The 23,653-nt window shown below is 39.6% G+C and overlaps 1 protein-coding gene across 2 annotated transcripts in view; it reads right to left on the reverse strand.

Moving 5' to 3' along the window:
• rbms1a (RNA binding motif, single stranded interacting protein 1a) overlaps nucleotides 1–23,653 on the reverse strand; it is a 53,121-nt gene that overhangs the window by 24,394 nt on the left and 5,074 nt on the right. Inside the window, exon 1 of one of the 2 annotated variants that reach the window (XM_063012402.1) lies at nucleotides 6,189–6,465. The exons of the other annotated variant lie outside the window; for it this stretch is intronic. Coding sequence (XP_062868472.1) covers nucleotides 6,189–6,239 — 51 coding nt within the window. The 5' untranslated portion in view covers nucleotides 6,240–6,465. Of the gene's footprint in view, nucleotides 1–6,188; nucleotides 6,466–23,653 lie in introns of those variants that run through there. 2 annotated transcript variants of the gene reach the window in all.

Consider the following 23,653-nt stretch of genomic DNA (forward strand, 5'->3'; position numbering starts at 1 on the left):
AATGATATCAAATTTTACATTTTTATGCGTTTTTATTGTTTTGTTCCAATTTAAACCAAAGGAATAAAAATGTGAATACCAAAGTATTTGTTTTTTTTTGTTTGTTTATGCATTTTCTCCCTTTTTCTCCCTTTTAGGGCATCCAATTACCCAATTGTGTCATGCTTCCTCTCCACCAATGCTGTTCCCACTCTGATTGAGAAGGTCAAAGCTAACCCACGCCCCCTCCTAAACGTGGGCAGCAGCCGTATGCATTTTGTCACCTACACTTTGACGAGTGCAATGCGGATCAGCACTGTGTATGGAAAGACACACCCTGATCCGCACTCTCTCCCCGTCTCTGTGCAGGCGGCATCAATCAGCCAGCAGAGGTCGTAATTGCATTAGTTATGAGAGAGTCCCTATCCGACTTAATATCCCACCCCTATCTAAACAACAGGCCAATCGTTGTTTACGTGGCTGCTCAGCCCAACCTGCAGGCAGAGCTGAGACTCGATACAATGTATTCGAGATCCCAGCGCTGGTGTTCTACGAATACGAATGTCCTATTTTGTCATGCCAATAAAGCTTCTTTTGAGTTTGAGTTTTGTGTTCTAGCATGTGTTTCTAGCACCTCAGCGGCCAATAGCAAAGTATTTGTAATTGCAACCATTTTCTGGGTGCCAATATTTTTAGTCATGACTGTATACTACAGAAGTCCTAAAAATAATCTACAAAGCTTGAAAACTGATAGAAAATTGCACCTAAAGGCATTTAGCTACTTGTTTATTCTGGTTATGTTGGTAAGAGGTTGTTGTGTTTGCCCAACTTCAGTTCACGACCTCACAAATGCTCGTTTGACCAAATGGGAACAAATGTTCCCCAGACACGTTTCACAGAAGAGTGAAGACTGTTATAGCGCAGGGAGAAGGAGAGTTAACTCCATAATGATGTCCATGGTTTTAGAATGTTTTGAGCTCAGTTGTCCATATTTATTTATAATATATCAACAATTACATTCCTTTAATATAGTGAATAGTAGTTTCTTTTTATTTGAAGCCATTTATAACACATTAAAACAAGGATTAAGTTTAGGTTACAGGATAAGCATTACATGTGGACATTGCAGTAATAACCTCGATTTTGAGAACACTGGGACAGAATGTAACATCCTGAAAGCAGGTTTTCCCTGCTACACACACCCAGTCCAGCTTTAGGAGTGCTGATACTTATTCAATATTACAAAAACATTTATATAGTCAACTGAAGTGTTATAATGGGACCAGTGATACAAAGATTAGATTTATGGCAACATACTGCATGCAGATGTTATAAAATTAAGATCCTTTATCTATCCAGTTCACTATAAAAGTATCAGAAGGCAGGCAGGACGATGACCTTGCTGGTTACCTGGGTATCGCACACCAACATGGGTCCCAGAGACCTATCCACTTATTTTCCATTGTTTTGTTTAAAATCTATTCATGTAGGTTTCCTTTTTCTCCCAATCTAGTCGTATCCAATTACAGTTTTATAGCAACGTACTGGGAACTGGTCTCTTCCAAGATGACTATGCACCAATCTACAAAGCACTGGGTGTCACTAAACGGTAAGACATGTATAATAATGATTTTGATGTTATGATTTGGCTTTTACAGTCACTAGATCTCAACCTAGCTAAACACTCCGGGAACGTTTTAGATCAGTGTTTTAGATCAAAGCAAGGTCCGGTCATTTCTATGTTTTCCGAGCTAAAAATACAGTATATAGTGTGTAGGTTATGCAAAAAGTCTTACTACAAACAACCAGGAATTTCGTAATCTAAAGATCTCCGAGGCATATCTTTCCAAAACCTAGTCCTGTTTCCAGAAAGATTTATCCCTCACACACTTTTAGCATTATTGCATAGCTAAAGGGAACATATGCCAGGAAGAAAAATAAAGAGCTGATTGATCAGACACCCTTGTTAAAAATGAGCCGGATAGCTGACCATGACACAACTAATAATAATCGCAACCCAAATCACACTCCTAATGTTGGCAAGATGGTTCACACACTATACATTTACTGTACAGAATTACTGTATATAAATATCTTCCTGTAAGATGACTTTAGGTGGTACTTGGTGGTACATGGTTAAAAATTTGAGAACCATTTTTTGGTTTTTAGTTTAAAATCACAATCAAAACATCAATTATGGGAAATATATTAAGAAGAATAGTGCTGCACTCCAGAGTTTTAGAGAGCAAAAGCCAAGTTCCTTGAAGCTGTTGTCTTACTGAGACATTTTCCTTTAATCTGTCAGCTGCTTGTAGATGTTATAAAGCTAAAATCTTTTATCCATCCAGTTAACTATAAAAAGTCTCAGAAGGCAGACAGGACGATGACCCTGCTGGTTGACTGGGCATCGCACAGCAACATGGGTCCCTGGGACCTGTATTTAATCCTCATTTTCAGTCATTTTCCATTGATAAGTTTCTTGATTGCTCTAATTTTTGGATTCTGCTCATGAACATACCTCCTCTACTGCTGCAGACTCCTACCCTGACCTAGAATGGCTGTACCTAGCACACATGTGCAGTAGGTAACCAACCGCTCCGGTTGACGCAGAGATCAGTATATATTTATTATCCCCATCTCTGTGCTGGAGCCATCAACCAGCCAGCAGAGGGCGCAGCTGCAAAAGCAGGAAAAATGAGGAATGCTTCGGCGCACCCACCCTTAGACATAGCCATTCATGACTGTGCAAGCGCCTAGCCTGATGGCAGAGCTCAAGATGTCACCAATGATGGGCTAGTGTGTTTACCATCCCAGTGTTCTCACATTTTTAGATCCCTTCAAAAAGATAGATGCTGGTAGGTGAATGGCTGCTGTGATTAAGTAAGTGAGTGAGGAAATGAGTGTGGGTTGCTGTTTAGGATGTATTCCCTCTTTGTGGTCAGTGTACCTGTGGAATCAGATCCAACATAGCCCTAACCAGACCAGGATGAAGAATAAAGAGTTACTGGTGTTTTGTTCATTTATTTTATTAAATCGTACCATACACCTTAAACAGTGAGTCAGTTTATCACAAGGCAAGACATACTCAACTATTTATTTGACTTAAAAATGAATCACTCTCTCATTAGGATGTGCGTCATCCTAAAAAAAAACACACACTGGCTTAGGTATCTACATTACAATGATACATTTTAGGAGTCAGGTCTTACTACCATAACACCTCCCTAACCGCAAAATTCATTTAGACCTATGACTAACGCAGGATCAACAGCCGCTGTGAACACACGCTTTGTATGAGGAATGCAAGTTTTTTTAGGAAAGGTCACATGACAAAGGATACAGGAAACACAGGCCTCTCTCTCACCGCAGACCGTAGCCGTAGCTGCGGCCCACATCAGTGACTCACTTCCTGTTTCTGGCTCGTTCATAAAAACAGCTCCTATTCTGCTAGTCCCTCTCGGCAAGCACAAAATGGCTGCCTGTATAAACCATCTCGAGACAGGCTTTTAGAGAACAAGAGTGTAATAACGTGACTGAAACGCTGGCAGGCGTGATATACAGTCGTCGATGTACGGCAAATGAACTCCAGCTATGAACCGAGCTACACGTGTGGTTTGAATGTCTGAGTGAGGTTGTACTACACCACATAAAAAAGCCACCTAGGGGGGTGTGTGTGTGTGTGTGTGTGTGTGTGTGTGTGTGTGAGTGTGTCCTTCTGCTCCCTGACACACTGACCCATTTCTGTAAGAGTGCCTCACGAACTTGTAACCTCACACACGTGCACACTCAGGTGAACCTGGACACGGTGCTCCAGGCTCGTTACTTCTGTCATTGGATCGAGTGAGGAGGTCGAGCCACACCGCCGAGCAATGTGTTCCAGCTCAACGTGAAAGAAATATAAAGCAAAAACTGGAGAACACATGCACCCTTCAAAAGAACAGAGCCGGGCACCAGTACGAAGGTCATCGATTAATCCTGTCGGATTTGGTACCATTCTGTGATGCGCAGATAATTCAAAGCAGTGGGAGCGCTCTCATTTTCTTTCCCCCTGCTCCCGGCCTATAGATAATGCATAAACTGTGCTAGAGTATTTCCAATGCTCGTTAAACTGGAGAATGAATTATACATTAGAAACCTCAGAGTGAGCTCTGTAAAAGAGAGAGAGAGAACTGGTGAAATGGAAAGATTGGGAGGAGGTGCGAAATAGAGTAAGGCAGGGAGAGGGAAAGATCAGATTCAATTTCCGGGCCATCTTTCAAGCGTTGGTGTATCCCCTGGGTCCTGTACTATGTGCTGCAGTCATGCTGCACCATATGGTTCTTATAAACTGTGAAATCCTGGAGTCCCGCTAACCACTGCTGCATCTACTACACCCACCAATCTGAGTCGGGCTAGGCTACGCATGAATAAATGCAAATGTGTGGGGGGGTGTGTATGCATGTGCATGTGCATGTGTTTATATAATTGTATGTACAGTAATGCACCAAATGACTATTATCTTACCAAAAATGCACCTGGAAATTGGATGCACGGATAATCAATGGATAAATATACACTAACTAAAGGGATTAAAATGAAACAAATATTTGTAACTAATTTTGAAATCAATATAGTTATAAACATGCAATTTCCTTTTAAAGGGAATCCATCCATCCCAAATTTTAATGGGATGGATGGACTGAAAACACAGATAGGTGGATGCCAGGATAGATCGATGGAATTACATACAGATAGAATGAAAGACAGGCACACATAGACACACAGGTATGTATACGGATGGATGGATGGATGGATGGATGGATGGATGGATGGATGGATGGATGGATGGATGGATGGATGGATGGATGGATGGATGGATGGATGGATGGATGGATGGATGGATGGATAGATAGATAGATAGATAGATAGATAGATAGATAGATAGATAGATAGAGAATGTAATTGATAGCCAGATGGTGTGTACTGATAAATGAATGGATGGAAGGTCAGTCAGAGAGACTTACAGATGACAGATGGATACAAACAGTAATAAATAGAGGGATTCAATAAATGGGTGGTTGATAAATTGATGGATGGATGGTCGAACATTTACACAGACCGACCGCTAGATGACCAAACAGGTGTATACACACACAATACATAGATAAATATAAAAATAGGTTAATGGATTGATTGATAGATTGCCGAATAAGCTAACAAATAAACAAATACATTATTGGATGTATGGATGAATGCATGGATACATTTTTGGATGGATGGATGAATGGGCAATCAGGCAGCACAGATGACCTAGTAACCAAATGCAAACCAATTTCAAATCAATTTGTAACTACTGAGCTTTCTCTGGTTAGACCCCACCCAGCAGTTGGTTGTGCTCTGTATCAGAAGCTCTAAATGCTGTACAAACTGCTGAATATTCATGAGCTCAGGATCAGTGCGCACACCCGAATGATCGTCCTGATACAAGTTACCATGGAAAACTCTACTGATCCCATCCGTACAGACAGAACCCTTATTAGCACTGTTACAACCCAAGGTAACACTAGTCACATTCGTTAGGCACTTATTACTAAATTCACCAGGCGTCATTGCACAGGTGGGACTGGGTTGTTTGGGAGCTGGGGTCAGAGCACAGGGTCAACCATTGTCCGGCACCCCTGGAGCAGAGAGGGTTAGGGCCTTGCTCAAGGGCCCAACAGTGGTTCAGTTGATAGCCCAGAGATCTATCCAATAGGCTACCACTACCTGGGACTTGTTTTTGTAAAGAAAAACAGCCTATTGTTTACTGCTGGTGAAATAAGTGTAGATTATAGGAATAAAACTATTACTAGTCTCATATTATTGATTAGTTTTATAAGAATAGCCAAGAAACCATTCCATTCTTTTCCATGAATATGTTCATACATGATTTCTTAAATTTAATTTGACTAAAGTGTTTCATTGATATCTGAATGCAAACCAATAAAATTGAAATGATCACTAAGTGTGTGCATTACAAAATGAAAGAAAAACAAAGCATTACAGATGAGCTATTCATTGTGATTGAATGTCATCCTGGACCACATCCATCCTGGATGATAAATACATTCATTGCAGCTGTGATCATGCCATGTAACCATATAACCTCCTGGACTATTTGGCTGTGGCCTGTCCGGCACATCAGCCCGATCTGCTCTTACAGTAAAATGAAAGTTAAAGATTTGACTGACCTGTTTTCGATAAGGAGTCCTCATTGGATTGGCGGTGTTCGCAAAGATCATGTTTAATTCCTGCGTCCTTAATTCAACGATCAACAAAAATGAGTCCGTATAAAACACAATAGTATATCAGGCTTGTGTGGAACAGTAATGTTTCCACATCGCACTCTTCTAATGTCGACTCTCAGTCCGTTAAGCTCGTTTCTATATTCGGACGCACGAGTTTACTCAGTAAAAACGTTTTTGCACTAAATGTACAGTGTGGATGGTTTATTCCCACCTCGACCCGTCCGACCAGTTTCGGTAAATCGCCTGTTTCATTGATCTTCACTCTGCTGCCCGCAGGAAAGACACACCTACTGTGGAACGAACCATGCCTCACTCGACCGGCGGGGGTGTCCCGTATCACTAACGCGCATCTTTTTCCCTTTTATAAAGGTTAGATTGGTTATCTGTAAAGCAGTTTAGTACTGATTATTAAACTTACTATTTATAGCACACGCTGTAAGTAGGAATGATTCGCTCGTTCCCTTGTAAGTATTAAAAATAAACTCTTGCTCCCCTACGCTGTGATCTTTCTCGCTTCCAGCACGCATACCACAAATTCCACAACCTGACCATCAGATCCCAGCTACAATACACCCATAGAAATGTGCCAGAGGCCACCGGGACAGTCTCATCCCCTCACCGCCTGTGCTAATTATGCTCCCTAAATCAGGTACAATTTACTAAATGAGCTAGCATAAGGTAGCATGTGTTTAAAACTCTCCAAAAAACCCCAAACCCTCAATACTGGACAGTGCAAGTAGACTTTCTGACTCTTTCTTTATACAGTTAGCCTCATTTTGTCTTAATTTGAACATTTCTGGGCCTGGCAAACACACAATCTTCACAATACTTTGTAAATATGTTGGCGCCAACATTACATCAGGTCGATTTTATTAAATCTAGCACGGAGTCCGGAGGTGGTGGCTGAAACAGCTTAGCCATTGTCAGTGCGCTCTCAATGCTGGTCTCAAGCCTGGGTAGAAATAGCAGGGTTGTGTCAGAAAGGGTATCGGGCGAGCAAACTGTGCCAACACTGGTATACTGACCAGATCCCTGTGACGACCCTCATATACCAGAGCAGCCAAAAGAAAAATATATATGACAGGTCGAAGCTTAATATCCTGTGGGTTGCTGCTAAGAAAATAACCCGAATACATTCTGACTTTAGCTTTTATTTGGTGCTACTTTACCTTTATGGCCATCTGTTTGGAACAGATCAAAGTTTCTCATTTCCAATAAGCACAAATCCAATCAGCTAGTCAAGTAGTTTATCTATGAAAATACTTTAAAATACACAATATGGGCAAAAGAATGTAAACACCACTTTAAATGATTGAGTTCAGGTGTTTCAGCCACACATTGCTATGCTAAATGCATTTCAGGCAAAGTCAAACATTTAATGGAGCACACATGGAAACAGTGGTTTCATGTGGTAAAGACCCAATGTGACCCTGACCAAAGTTGAAGGTGTTGGTAAAAATGAATAAATAAAGGTTTCTAAATTACATGTCGTGGTTAAAAAACTTTTCTTTAAATTAGACATTTATGAGCAGGCCTAAATATCAAAGTCTAAAAAAATTGAGGGTGGATGAAAGGTGCTCAGAAACAGAGTAAGATGTTCCTAGGTCTCCAACCAAATGCTTGCCCACACCCTGCTCTACCTGCCTATTCACATGATAAACGGCTCCTGTAATCATGTGTCACACCTTCTATACAGACTGAATGAAGCTTTAACACCCCTCATTTTTGTTCTGAAACAAATGCAACTGAAACAGTCCTGTAGTAAAATAAATATAACACGGTGATGTGAAGGGCTACCCTGGTGAGGAAACAACATACAGTGCAGCATTAGCTGATTGCTGGTCTGAACTGGTTTGTGTTGCCTAGTACACATTATTACTGTTTTATGATCGACTGTGCTGTTTTATGTCAAATTTTAGCTTTAATGACATATTCTGGTTTTTAAAGCTTCCTGCAGCTACAGACAGTAAAAAGCAAAAAAAAAACTATAATTTCATGAATTCTCATAATTTACCACACACCGTGTTTATACTCTTCTACTGAAAAGTTTATAATTAAGTTAAACCACTGTCACCCAAGCTGTTTAACAATACAATAACATTTCACACACACATACAACCCATTTACTTTAATGACATTCACCAAGATCAACACTTCACACCACCTACCTTTAGTGTAAAGACCAGGTCACACTACAGGTGTTACAAAGTGACTGAGATTTAATAATTTGGCCATAATTTTGACTAGATGTTAGAGATGCCTAACATTGTCAATGCAATATAACGACCCAAACAACAAAAATCTGTATACATTGGGAGTTGAACATTATTGTCAATCCGCATGTCTAAGCAAACTTAGCTAACTCAGTTCTATTAAGCAACAAAATTCACAACCCTAAATACATTTATATCCATTAAACAATAATATTTGAATCTAAGGCCTTTGGGTCAACACTTTATGCTTTAGGAATATGAAATGAACATTAAATAAATATACCAATACAGTTTTATTTTTTAGAAATCCAAATACAAAAATCTGGTGTTATTAAGGTTTAAGGCTTCAATAAGGCTGAACTGTTTTACCGTGTTGACCATGAAAAATAGTCTTTAACAAACCCTTATGGAATTTTGTGGTAAATCCATTAGTGAACTGAATAGCACTGAGCCTTTCCCTATAATGCTTGTTGAGACTGGAGAATCCAGAACTAGGAATCTGGGAGCAATGCTCAATCCATCATCTCCTCAGATCATCAATGCTGCAGAGGTCATCTGTTGCAGAATCTCATTTTTTTAGCTTGCCCCAAATAATTTAATAGAGTTTACATCAATGGAACTAGAACTGCTATGATGCCATGAACTTAAGTCTGCTGATATTCCACCATACTTAACAGCTGGGATTGGTTTTTCTGTTTAACCATCCTTCTTTTTAACCTCTTAAACAGTATTCATGACATGCCGGAATGGAGCGGGTCTTTTACTGTAGATGTGGAACCATGTGTTAATGCTACCTAACATCTTTGGCAAATATCTAGTAAAATATTTGCCTTTTACACCCCCACCAACCCTTTGCATTAGAGCAAAATACACTTGCATCCTCTTCTAGTTAGGTTTATTTTAGGTCTGCCTGTTTAAAACTTTTTAATACTGAAAATCAGCACTTTCAGCTATTTAATAGCAATTTTTCTGATTATTAATTCATTATTCAGGACACTTGGATTCTGCCACCTCTTATTCATGTGTATGGATGCTTAATAGTTTTCAGACATGCAGGTGACCCTAAGTAAGGTATTTTTAATCAACATTTACATTTACTTACTTTTTCATACTTGCTAAGTGAGATTTGGCTTATTAAGTCAAAGACCGAGTAATACAGTAATATTATGCATCATATAAAGGCAGTTGGGAATGTTGCCAGTGGTTTAGCATATGTGGCTCCGTCTGGGAGGGCCAATTTTAGCAGGGCATTCATGGTCATGAGTGGTGTCAGGGCTTAATCACACGAGTCCTGACCTTGTTTTGGTAATTGGAGAATAGCAATTATCTCTGCGAGTCTAAGTGAGAAAGAACAAGCATCAGACAGAAATAAAGCAAACGTTCCTCACAATTATCTGCACTGATTGTGATTTATGATGCTCTACACAGTACTGATATTCTAGCGTACGATTTTGTAAAGCTGCTACTCCAACAAGACAGCTAACGTGAACAGATCAAAGCTGAAACATTTCAAAGAAACACGGAGCGCTCAGCCCCCCTGTCGAAAGGGAAAGGGAGCGCTAATGCAGTTTTAGCGGTAACCACAAACTACATCTAGCCCAAACCACACAACTGTTATCAAACAGAGCAGAGGAATGAAACAGCCTAGGCACTTAATCATAACTGTGGTACTGACAACAAACAAGTCCAGCTTGCACTCTACATAGTATAAAATACTAATTTACGGTGCTGGGAAAAATGTTCACCCTTTTAATTCGTTTATATTTACATGTTTTATTTCCCTGTAGAATAATTATCTTAGTTGATTTGAATCTCACCATCAAAGTTATTCTAAAGCTTCAAAGAAACACCATACCACACTATTCCACAATCTTTGCAAATTCCAGAAAAATCTAAGAAAAAATGTAGTTAAATGTATTCGTCTGGAAGGCCAATAGTCACAATGCTGTTTCTAGGCCTCCAGGACCCCACTGAACCACAGTAAGAGCCCCTAACATTAAATGAAGAAAAATTAAATAAGTGGTAAATCCACCAAGGAGTGATCTGCCTGCTAGGGTTCCAGACTTCACATATCTCTAATCTCAGCTTAGTTTAGTGATCTCCACAACAAGAAAGAGTCCAGGCAAAAAATAGGATTCTTAGGAAAGAAGCAAGAAGGAACTCTTGCTAACATCAGTGTTTGTCTGATGTGCAAAAAAAACTCTGGATAAATCCAATTTTTGGGGGGGGAATTTGTTTCATTATGTCTGGCAACAAGCAAACACAGCATTTCAAAGTGAGAGCATTGAGTCAAAGTCCTAATTTAAACCACAACGTTTTAAAACCAGTTTTTTTTATGACACTGTACATAAACAGATAATATTACAACATATCATGTTGAAGTAAAGCACACCAGAGCTAACACTCCTTAGCACTAACTCAAACCAGTTTAACTCTTTCCAAAACCACCAATTTGAATAATTACCTTTAAAAACTTAATGATCTAAAACTCATTTCTGAGCCTGTTACAGCTGTAGTGCATGGAAAATGACTATAAACAGTAATTTTAATGTTTTTTTTCTGTACTGAGGAAAACCCCTAAAATTTACTAGAATTTACCATATGACTAAAAGTATGTAAACGTTGATTGCTTATAGGTTCATACCTTTAACTAGTGGCCTTTCAACTTTGTGGCAACAATTAGGGAAGGGTTCTTTCCTAATTCAGCAAGACAATTCAGCAGTACAAACTGATCTCGATGTAGAAATGGTTTGTTGGGTTTAACATGAAAACATGTGTCTGGCCTGAACTGAGCTAAATTTGTACATCATGTCCATTCAACCCCTTACATATCAGTCTGTTATAGCAGTTTTAATATAATAGGTGCTCTTTTACACCATAAGAAGCATGTGGATCTAACATCTACTTGTTGGACATCCAATCCAAAAACCACAGGCACTGTCTTCACTTTTTAGGGGAAACTTTCCACTTCTGTGGCACTTTATGACTATTCAGTCAAAATTCCATTTATGAGGTCAGGCATTAATGTTTGATAAAAATGACTGGGTCACAGTCGACATCCTAATTCATATCATAGGTCAACAGTGTTGTGTTCAGGAAGTTCCTTTCAGCTTTCAACATCCTGAAACAGGAAAGGACTTTCCACAAACTCTTGTCACAAAGCTGACAGCATTTCATTTCGGGTGTGGCTGAAACACCTGAGTCAGTAATTAGGAGGGGCGTCCAAGTACTTACAGCAGTATAGTATAGCAAAGCTGTCACATTAACTGTGACTGATCCGAACAGCGTGGGTGGTTTACGAGAGGTCAATCTAGAATGAAGACCCACAGTCTATTTGGCTAAAGAGAGAAACATCAATAGGTCAACAGAGGGAAGTGAAGGACATAGAGCCAGAGATGGACAGGAAGGACAGGACAGGGGAGTGTGAGGTTCAGGATGAGAAGGTAAATAAGTGAGAGATCTGATTCAGCAGAGCAGGAGGTCATTCGGTGAAAGGTGATGACATTCTCTTTGTAAAGGTCTGAATGAGGCTGCTGGCTTTGCACTTATGGCTCACGCCTACTTGCACAGCCTTTCTCATTTATCAAGGTGAATAGACCATTTTTTATATGTTGACCAAAAAATATCAATCTGGAGGTGATGGTTCTGACATGAAATAAATCACATTGCTACAGTGACACATTCCCTCCATGAAAAGAGGAAAACCAAAGTTGTCATACTGGTCATAAAACCATATAAAATAAATATTATATGAAATGTTTAATATACAGTAACTAAGGCCCTACCGTGAAATGATCATTTCCAGTGTAATAGGCAATGTGCTGTGAAATTCAAAAGCGTTCAAGTGCCTCATGTTTACTGGTTAATCTTCACTATGAGTCGGTCCCAGCAATGTTACAGCAATTCAGTTAGCAATCGGTCAGTCAAAACGTCCAAGATGTCGAAGTCTAAAGCAGCTTAAAAGACGAATGGGAATTTTTGTATTTGAGACGGAGCCTGAATGTTCTAGGTTTACATTCAACTATTAAGGTAGGCTAGGCTGTGTATTGTAGCTTCCATTTATTCTATCTTTCAATTTATGAGTGTTATTTAAAGTGCTTGGTATGTTATCCTCATTTGTGAAGTGGACAGTCACTATCATAGTGATAGACCTCACAAACTGATACACCTATTTGTCCTTGTAAGTTAAAAGGAAACAATCAGCATCGACAAATGTAGTAAACTGGTAAGGTACTCTATGTTGTATGAGATCTTAAATACTTTGATTTGACATAATGTATACTGTACAGTTCACTAACTGTTAACGGATCTATAAACTTTATCTATGTCCTGGGTTTATAGCTTGCTTCTGCTTCTCTTCTCTTCAGTGTTTGGTATGTTTTCCCCATGTTTCTGTGAGTTTCCTCTGGGTTATCTGGTTTTCTTCCACATTTCAGAAATATGCTGTAGATCTTGCCTTACATGCGAGTGAATTAGTACATTGTTATAATACCCTACAATGACTGATGCTCTGTGTGTTTCTGATTTGCACCCAATGACTCCAGGGGTTTTTATTCACCACATCCCCATGCAGGATAAATCCATTTGCTGCCTAAAGTAGCTGGAGACCTGGCTTAAGTTTGTTTAAAATCCCACTGCAAAACCATGCCCATTTACATGGAGCCTCCAATGTTCTGGAAAGGTGTTCTACAAGATTTACAAGAGTGTGTTATTTGGAGTTTGTGCACATTCAGCCAAATAAGCACCCCAACTCCACCCTGGGGAGAAATTCCTTCTAACCATGTCTATATGAACCTTGCTTTGTGCACAGGGGCATAGTCATTGTAGAACTTATATCTACCTACCTATCTATCTAGAATAACACTCATTATCTTTTCATCATGGCACATGTTAGTGGTTGGGATATATTAGGCAGCAAATGAACATTTTATCCTCAAAGTTAATTTTTTTGAAGCAGGAAAAATGAACAAGCGTAAGGATTTGAGCGAGTTTGACAAGGGCCAAATTATGATGGCTAGACGACTGGGTCAGAGCATCTCCAAAACTGCAGCTTTTGTGGGGTGTTCCCGGCCTGCAGTGGTCAGTATCTAGCAAAAGTGGTCCAAGAAAGTAACAGTCAGTAGGCCAAGGCTTATTGATGCACGCGGGGAGCGAAGGCTGGCCCATGTGGTCCGATCCAAAAGATGAGCTACTGTAGCTCAAATTGCTGAAGAAGTTAATGTTGGTTATGTTAGAAAGGTGTCAGAATACACAGTGCATCACAGTTTGTTGTGTATAAGGCAGCAAAAGGAGGACCAACACAATATTAGGCAGGTGGTCATAATGTTATGCCTTATCGGTGTATATATATATATATATATATATATATATATATATATATATATATATACATATATATATATATACACACATCTGTACAGGTTTTTTCAAACCTGCCTTAAAGCTCCATCAGATTGAAGAACTGATTTGTGATCTTTCAACAGTGGCTTCCATCTTGCCACTTTGCTATAAAGGCCTGATTTATGAAGTGCTGCACATATAGATGTCCATTCATCATGTTCTCCTATCAATGCAGAGGTCATTTGGTGCTCTGTTGTGTGACTGTTGGTTTCTTTCTTACCTCTTTGACCAACATCCTTCTTGTCCGGATGCCCAGTTTGGCCAGGCGGCAGACTCTAGGAAGGATCGAAGTTCAAAGTTCTATCCCTTCAGGACTTTTGTGCTAGTGCTTAATAAAGCTAGGGTGTATAGGTGTTCATTTGTCGCCTAAACTTTAAGAAAAACATTCTGCCACCCATCAGTATGTAAAATATGAAAAACTATGCACCTCAGCACAAACATTTTCATGTCCTCAACCCTCATACACACGAGGTGTCTGTTTCCTTTAGCTCTCAGCCCTCTTACATTCATCAAGTAAAGAAAATCTAAGTGTGATCTCTCATACATCATACACAATCTCCAGTCATGGGTCATGGGTGTCCAGTCACTTCCTGTCTAAAGGTCACAGCTTTTAGTGTTCATCCCCAAAACACACACTTTCTCCCAGAGTAAAAGGCCTGCAGATTTGCAGAACTGAATAGTGTGGATCACAACAGTCTCTGTGTCTGAGCCGACGCCGTTGCTGAGCAACATCGCAAACTCAGTCCGTAAACAGAGAGTCAGCTGAGCCCTGGCTGCCGTGTTTGTGTAATTGTGCTCTATGGTTTCAGGTCCTGTTCCAGCAGACTGCTATGGGAGCATGCATGCTGTATTTGCACAGCTTACATACGTGCACACACAAACACTCACACAATCCGATTCTTTTCTAAGTTGATATGTGCTTGACAATAGCCCTTTAAAAGACCTTGGTCCTTTCAGGGTCACACTGAATGCAGTCAGAGCATCTGGCTATTTGCCCAGGACACAAATAGACCAGGTCACAGAGCACTTGTTTCCCCTTTCTCTCATTGAGAGGAGCACAAATAAGACCTGCCACCACACAATTAATATCAATGACACACTGATAAAGGTTAAACCGCCAATACAAACAGTGATTCTTCATACACACAAAATAAACAACACATACAAGTTACACATTCGTGTTTAACATTTTTAATTTATTCATTCAGTTTCACTTTTTTTTTTAAATAATTGTTAGGGTTGAAGAGGGTCCCTTGCCACCCAGAAACTTTGGGTATAAAGCAGGAAGACAGAAGGATAGTCCATCGCAGGGGACACTCGCTTTAGTTTTATGCATTTTCTCCCCTTTTTCTCCCTTTTAGCGCGTCAAATTGCCCGATTGCGTCATGCTTCCTCTGCACCATGTCTGATTGAGGAGAACAGAGCTAACTCACTTCCCCTCTGACTCATGGACAGCAGCCGTATACATTTTGTCACCTAAACTTTGACGAGTGCAATGCAGAGCAGCACTGTGTATGGAGAGACACACCCTGACAGCACTCTTTTCCCGTCCCTATCCGGCATTATTATCCCACCCCTATCTGAACAACAGGCCAATCATTGCTCATGTGGCTGCTCAGCACAGCTGGCAGGCAGAGCTGAGACTCGATACAACATATTTGAGATCCCAGCTCTGGTTCCAGTGTGTGTTTTTACCGCTGCGCCACCTGAACCACTATTCCACCTATTCCTCTTATTCCAATATTTTACTGCATCAGGCAGGTGGTTATGTAGTGTTCTCCTGGGATTGCCATTTTCAGTTTATCAAACTGACAGATGGTGATGATTCATGACATGCATTTCTAGCTCTAGAGTCTGATTGAGGTGTGCTTTTCACCACTCTGTCCAATGCTTAGCATTGTGCATGATAATCTTAGGTTTGTGTGTGTTACCTCAGTCATGTTCAGCTAATACCCGAAGCTTCCACTAATTATTTATTGTACTATTGCACTGTTGGTGTTCTGCTTGCATGACCTACTGCATTGCTGATGAGCTGTTGTTACTTCAAGACATTTTAGTATGCAATATTAACACAGGGTAGCTGACATCTCGAGTTCTTTAGAATGACCCATCCTACATTTACTTTTTCAACATTTAGCAGACGCCTTTATCCAAAGCGACATACAGTATAGAGTCTAAGCAAATGAGGGTTAAGTGCCTTGGTCAGAGGCCCAACAGTAGCAACCTGGCAGTGGTGGAGCTTGAACCAGTGACCTTCTGATTACTAGTTCAGTACCTTAACAGATAGGCTACAACTGGCTATTCTACTGCCTGTGTTTATCCTTGGTGATTGCATAGATGAATACTTGATTATATAAACAAAAATGGCTTATTAGAAGTAATTTCCACATATGTTTGGCTATGTAATGCCTGTGTTTAACAACATAAGAGTATAAAAAATGGACTCATCAATTCACCAGGGCAAGCTGTTCAATCATGTCTTTCCATTATAAAGAGAGAGAGCTCCAAGGCAGAAATATAAGGAATACTGGAACGAGTAAAGGACCAAATTTAGCATTAAAGAGATCAATAGGAAATGCATTTTGCCTGTCTGGCTCTATGTTTCAAAGAAGGTAACGATGTCATTCTAACCACAATGGGGTTCCTACTTTGGCTCAATTATTAATTGTGGAAGATTTGCCATATGGCAATTTATTTAGATCAATTTTGATTCAAACCCCTTATATCACGGCTTAAAGTATTTAGCCCCCAACTCCTGATAGCCAGAGCTTACTTTAATACTTTAATTATACATTATTCTTCACAGTAAAGACCAAAAAGTATTTTATATATAATATTAATAAGACTTGAAATATCATCCATTTAAAAAAAAAAAAAGCACTGTTATTGAGTACTACCTGGTTGATCCATTGCAGTCTTGTGTTTTTGGCGAATAGTGGACCATTGCTTTGAAAAGTTCATTATTTGGCCACCAGTAGTGTACAGCATTTTTAAATTCTCACGACAGATGTTCAGTCACAGCATAAGTTCGTCTAAACCTTCTTCCCAATTCACGCTGTTTGGTAGGACTGAACAAGGTATTAATTATGATCTCAAAGTATTGTGCACCATTTATTATTCAGGTGAATCCTGACCAGACACCCAGACTTAAATGCATTTCCATAACGTGAGGCTACCACCACTTTATTTTACAGGCAGGACACTGTTCCCTGACTATTTCACACAAACTGCTACAAAATTTTCATCTCATTATATCACAAGGCTTTTAGTCACTTTGTTTATACATAATTCTATATAAATAAAATAACTTCTGCATCTCAGTCAGAGAAGCCATAATTAACTAGAAAGTGTGGTTGTAATGTCATCATTTTTTGTCTTGTTGTTTTAGTCACACATATTGCTAAGAGGTGAATAAGTAATCAATACTATGAATAATAATCCTAATATACCTAATTATGTCATAATACGTAATCAATTTCATAAAATAAAATCTATGCTTGCAACTTTACGGGAACAATCTGGGAAAGCCAGATTCCTTCTCCAGCACGATTGAGCCCCTGGTGCACAAAGTAAGGTCCATAAATACATGTTTGAAAAGTTGAAGGAACTCCAGTGGGCTGCAGAGAGCCCTGACCTTAACCCCACTGAACACTGTCGGAATGAAGGAATGTTGATAGGCATGTGTATAAGAATCAATTACATTTAATAAAATCCATGCTTCCACCTTCATGGCAAAAGTCTGGGAAAATCTCTTTCCTGTTCCAGCATGACTGTGTCCCGGGGCACAAAATGAGATCCATAAAGACATGGTGTCAACATGAGCGTCTCAAATTTCCACATATTCTAAATTCTTTGTAGAAAGATTTACTGAAGAGTTTAAACTGGAAAAACAGAATATCCAATACTGTTCCAACCTTTCTCAGCTTGAAGATAATAGTTCTTCCTGTGGTTTGATAAAGTCCCCGGGTTTTATTAATGACCTTGTAATGACTTGTTATAACATATTATTATAACACACTGTTTGCTAAGACCCTTAGCCTCTTTTTAAGTGATGTTTAGATTCATCAAGACTGGCACCGATCATACCTTGAGTGTTTCTATTGTAATTAAACTTAGTTATCAGTTATTGTTGTTGTATCTAGTATTATAATTATTGTCATTGTTGGTGTAGTTGTCAAGTGCCTTTAAGTTAATTTAGACTTCTGGCAACCACTTTTTGGTTAATTGATTGATCTAAGTAGCTGATGGTTTGGTTTTTTCCACCAGGGCCACTTGGCATTGATGCTATTTTGCTTAAATGAATGAAATGCTCTGTATGAATGAATGATCTGTCTTCATTTAGTTTAAAGATTTATTTTTAAAAAGTGTGACAAATATGCAAAAATACAAAAGATTAGGAGAAGGACTAATACCTTTTCATGATTCTAAAGTTCAAATATAAAATAGCAAGATGGCAGTTTAAAATCTAAAGAAAACCATCTAGGCATAATTATACGTGCAGAGTATCTTCATCACAGGCCAAAATATAAGGCAATATGTTACTGAAAGTGTTGGATTTAGACATCACCTCACCACTGAATTATAGATGAAATGCTCTGTTACAATCCCAGTAGGCAAAGAGGCATCAGGTCAGATCTTATAAACAACACATTCACATTCACTGCTTATTTTAAACTAGCCACATTTTATGGTGGTATTTTTAATAAAACAATTGCATATAATTAGGGCCCTAGTAACTTCACAGGGAAATGTGCTTAATTTCACAGACATTATTTGTGTTTTAACACACCCCTAGCTGCATCCACAGAATTGGTTGGTAGTTTTCCAAACTAAGTTACCCGAGTTGTGTTTTTAGCTGCTTTAAACTTAAAATTTTGACTAAGAATTTGCTAACTGAATTGCCGTAGGACCGCCTCATAGTGCAGATTAACCAGTAAACGTGAGACACTTAAACGCTACGCAAGTAAAAAATGTTAAATCGAATCTGATGTTAAACCAGAAAGCCTGGCTTACAAGAGCTAGACTAACACACAGACTCACACAACTTGTGTGCTAAGATAAAATGTGGTAAAATTATTACTTATGCTAGATGCAATATCCATCCAGCCCTTAGTTGTTTGCATCTTGGAACCTGTCGCCCATCCTACAGATATCTCAGTATGCCCTTGTTGTAGCCAGTAATGTTGTTCTGTATTTGTTTTAGCAAGTTTAACCCAGTAATTAATTGCAAAACACTTTGTTTTAAGATGTTCTCGGGCTACCTAAGTAGGTCATGGTGGATTTAAGAAATGTTTCGGATTGTTACCATGTTGTCCTCTTTTCAGCTTTTGTTTCTGACATTTACTTTTAAAATGGTAATATTATTTAGGAAAATTCTTTCTTTTATCTACATGTGCAATGTTTCTAGTGCCACTGGGTGCCACACAACCCCAAATATATTAAATCCTGCTACATCATGCTTAACAGTTGGCAAGGTGTTTGTTTAATCAAATTCTGGTTTTTTTTTCTCAGTAGCCAAAGAGTTCCAGTTTAAGTTTATACAACTTTTGCCCAAAATGCCTCTGACTTATGTAGGTGTTTGTCATACTTCCGATGTTGCCTTTGTGATTAAAGACATCAGTGAGCCGTATTATCAGATGCTCAGTTAGCTGCTTAGGCAAGTCCATTGTTGTTTACGTGTAATTGTTATTTAGGACAACTCAGCTAGTTGGTGCATTCATCCCTGTTTTCCTTGACATCTGTTTGGTCCTATGCACCCCCTTTTATTTGCACGACAGACCTAGCCGTGAATTAGCCGTGGGTTAATCCTTGGTTGTTCATGTTAGAAAAAGAACAGGGACTGGGGGAGGTGCCATGTCTGTTTCCTCACTGGGTTGCTTGCTGTGGTTTCCTTCCTGCAATCTGAGCTGTGCAGTTTTTTTTCTCTCTGTGCATTCCTGGAATATTCCCTTAGCCCTTCAATACACATTTAGGGACTGCAGACGCACCAGGCAGTGCACAATCCCTCAGAATAACAAACTATGTTCTTGTTTAGTTCAGATTTAACAGTTCTCAATGTCCAATAACCATGACCTAAGTTACATATTCGAAATAGCAACCTTACATGTATTAGTGTTATACACCAGTATCATCATCATCATGTGCACTCCTTAAATGCAGGCCCCTTCTGTAATTGTGTAATAGTGTAATGGTGTAATGTGATATCTGTGCAGCCTAATGCATGGTGCAGAGTGCTGGCTTCAATCACAGACCAGATTAGACGCTCTGAGAGTGTTCCGACCTACCCCGCCATTGTCGGGCTTATCTAGCAGTGTAGGAAGAGGAGCCGAAACCAGATCCTGTCCCACCGGAGTGGACTGGGTGGTCGGTGGGGCAGACATGAGGAGAGGATCTAGAAGGATTCTGCATGCCAAGCACCCCAGGGGGAATTAGAAGTGGGGGGTCATGCATGAGTGAAAGAGAGCGGCAAACTGTAGGGGGGAGGTGAACAGGCATTATGCATTACTGACATACCACAGAGAGTCTGCTTTACACAACCTTCCCATTCTATCTGTGTCATGCACACTTCTAACACACTGTCTGCTAGTGTTTGTTGACAGGAGACAGCGAGGACTGTTGTACTTTCTTCGTCCTGAATCACAGCTTTATAGTTAAACAGGAACTCCAAATTGACAGCATACACAAATCTCAACCAGGCACCTCTGGCATCACTAATTATACTGTCATCTAGACGTAGATGAAGGCTACAGATGAAGTGATGACTCCTGGAGTATCACATTTCACTAGTACAGGCTGTTCAGATCACAGTTCCATGTACAGATTGTGATTTGTTAGCCTGACTACCAAGAGTAAAAAGAGATGCTGAAAGCAGTGTACATTTTTTTAAATTAAAAGCAATCATTGTTTGTGAAGTGTGAGATGTTGTGTCATTTAGTTTTAAGGTATTTTTTCCCATAAGGATGTATGGGAAACCTGTTAATGCGTTCCGTGGTCCTATGGAACTGCATATATTTTAGGCTAATGTAAAATAATGGGGTTGTTTTTGACACTTATCCACTGAAAATAACACAAATATATATACTGTATATATATATATATATACCATTACTTATTTATTGATTCCTTATGCTTCTTAATCATGGAGATGCTTGCTCTTAGAATAATGTATTCAATTTAGTAAAGGCACATTCATATAAGAAGCGGCACATTAGCTTTTGCACTAACGATAAACGTTTTAGACTTTCTCAGAAAAGCTGATTCTTACAATTTTCGGAACCCCGACTGTAACACAAGTTTAAAAGTAAAACAGTGAGGAAAATCCAGCTGAACACAGATACATGTGGAGCTTTCAGAGTGAATTTGACGGTTATTCCTTACAAATGCAGATTTGTCTCATATGCACACTTTGATGACGCGGCTGGTTATTGTTAATTTGAAATTAAATAAATAGTTTTTAAAGAAACTGAACACGTTGAGTTTAGAGGAAACGTTGAGTTTAAGGGTACAAATTTCTTGACGAAAAGATTTTGAGTTTAGGGGATGTTGAGTTACAAGGTACCACTGTATTACTGCTGAAACAACACATATTTCTATGTATGCCCAATAAAACTAGGATTTGACCATTTCTTTGAGCCAAGATTACCTACATAAAATCTTGCCATTGTGGCATATGTTTGTATTTTACTATTAAACACTAGCGTGCTGGTTTGGTAGTTGGCTAGTGATAAAATAAACACTGTTGGCTTCATATTGTTTAAAATGCTGCCAACATCTTGATTGCGCATTTATTTGACTTACACGTTAGCACAGTTGTATGTAGTTTGGGATGCTGCCAACGTTATGGATGTTCTGTTTTATTTTAAGCATTTTTAACTCTGGGTAAGAAAGTCTGCCAAGTATCATAAATGCAAATGTGTTAAAAAAATTATTCCTTTGCATTTCTTAGTTTCTTGGGACTACACCAACAACAAACATTTTTTACTAGTGCACTCAGTATTTTTAAGAGCCTCTACCAAACAGCTGAGATGGTTGCAAAAATAATGCAACTTTCATTAATGATTTCAGCTTCTAGCTTCAAGTTGACATATACAGTGTATCACAAAAGTGAGTACACCCCTCACATTTCTGCAGATATTTAAGTATATCTTTTCATGGGACAACACTGACAAAATGACACTTTGACACAATGAAAAGTAGTCTGTGTGCAGCTTATATAACAGTGTAAATTTATTCTTCCCTCAAAATAACTCAATATACAGCCATTAATGTCTAAACCACCGGCAACAAAAGTGAGTACACCCCTAAGAGACTACACCCCTAAATGTCCAAATTGAGCACTGCTTGTCATTTTCCCTCCAAAATGTCATGTGATTTGTTAGTGTTACTAGGTCTCAGGTGTGCATAGGGAGCAGGTGTGTTCAATTTAGTAGTACAGCTCTCACACTCTCTCATACTGGTCACTGAAAGTTCCAACATGGCACCTCATGGCAAAGAACTCTCTGAGGATCTTAAAAGACGAATTGTTGCGCTACATGAAGATGGCCAAGGCTACATGAAGATGGCCAACACCCTGAAACTGAGCTGCAGCACAGTGGCCAAGATCATCCAGCGTTTTAAAAGAGCAGGGTCCACTCAGAACAGACCTCGCGTCGGTCGTCCAAAGAAGCTGAGCGCACGTGCTCAGCGTCACATCCAACTGCTGTCTTTGAAAGATAGGTGCAGGAGTGCTGTCAGCATTGCTGCAGAGATTGAAAAGGTGGGGGGTCAGCCTGTCAGTGCTCAGACCATACGCCGCACACTACATCAAATTGGTCTGCATGGCTGTCACCCCAGAAGGAAGACTCTTCTGAAGTCTCTACACAAGAAAGCCCGCAAACAGTTTGCTGAAGACATGTCAACAAAGGACATGGATTACTGGAACCATGTCCTATGGTCTGATGAGACCAAGATTAATTTGTTTGGTTCAGATGGTCTCAAGCATGTGTGGCGGCAATCAGGTGAGGAGTACAAAGATAAGTGTGTCATGCCTACAGTCAAGCATGGTGGTGGGAATGCCATGGTCTGGGGCTGCATGAGTGCAGCAGGTGTTGGGGAGTTACATTTCATTGAGGGACACATGAACTCCAATATGTACTGTGAAATACTGAAGCAGAGCATGATCCCCTCCCTCCGGAAACTGGGTCGCAGGGCAGTGTTCCAGCATGATAATGACCCCAAACACACCTCTAAGACGACCACTGCTTTATTGAAGAGGCTGAGGGTAAAGGTGATGGACTGGCCAAGCATGTCTCCAGACCTAAACCCAATAGAACATCTTTGGGGCATCATCAAGCGGAAGGTGGAGGAGCGCAAAGTCTCGAATATCCGCCAGCTCCGTGATGTCGTCATGGAGGAGTGGAAAAGCATTCCAGTGGCAACCTGTGAAGCTCTGGTAAACTCCATGCCCAGGAGAGTTAAGGCAGTTCTGGGAAATAATGGTGGCCACACAAAATATTGACACTTCAGGAACTTTCACTAAGGGGTGTACTCACTTTTGTTGCCGGTGGTTTAGACATTAATGGCTGTATATTGAGTTATTTTGAGGGAAGAATAAATTTACACTGTTATATAAGCTGCACACAGACTACTTTTCATTGTGTCAAAGTGTCATTTTGTCAGTGTTGTCCCATGAAAAGATATACTTAAATATCTGCAGAAATGTGAGGGGTGTACTCACTTTTGTGATACACTGTAGGTTAGAAATGTTTTCTTAAAACCATCTACCAATTTTTGAGTTTAACACGTCAGCCAATGAGT

This window comes from Trichomycterus rosablanca, chromosome 17, assembly GCF_030014385.1.
Source record: "Trichomycterus rosablanca isolate fTriRos1 chromosome 17, fTriRos1.hap1, whole genome shotgun sequence".
Taxonomy (NCBI): Eukaryota; Metazoa; Chordata; class Actinopteri; order Siluriformes; family Trichomycteridae; genus Trichomycterus; species Trichomycterus rosablanca.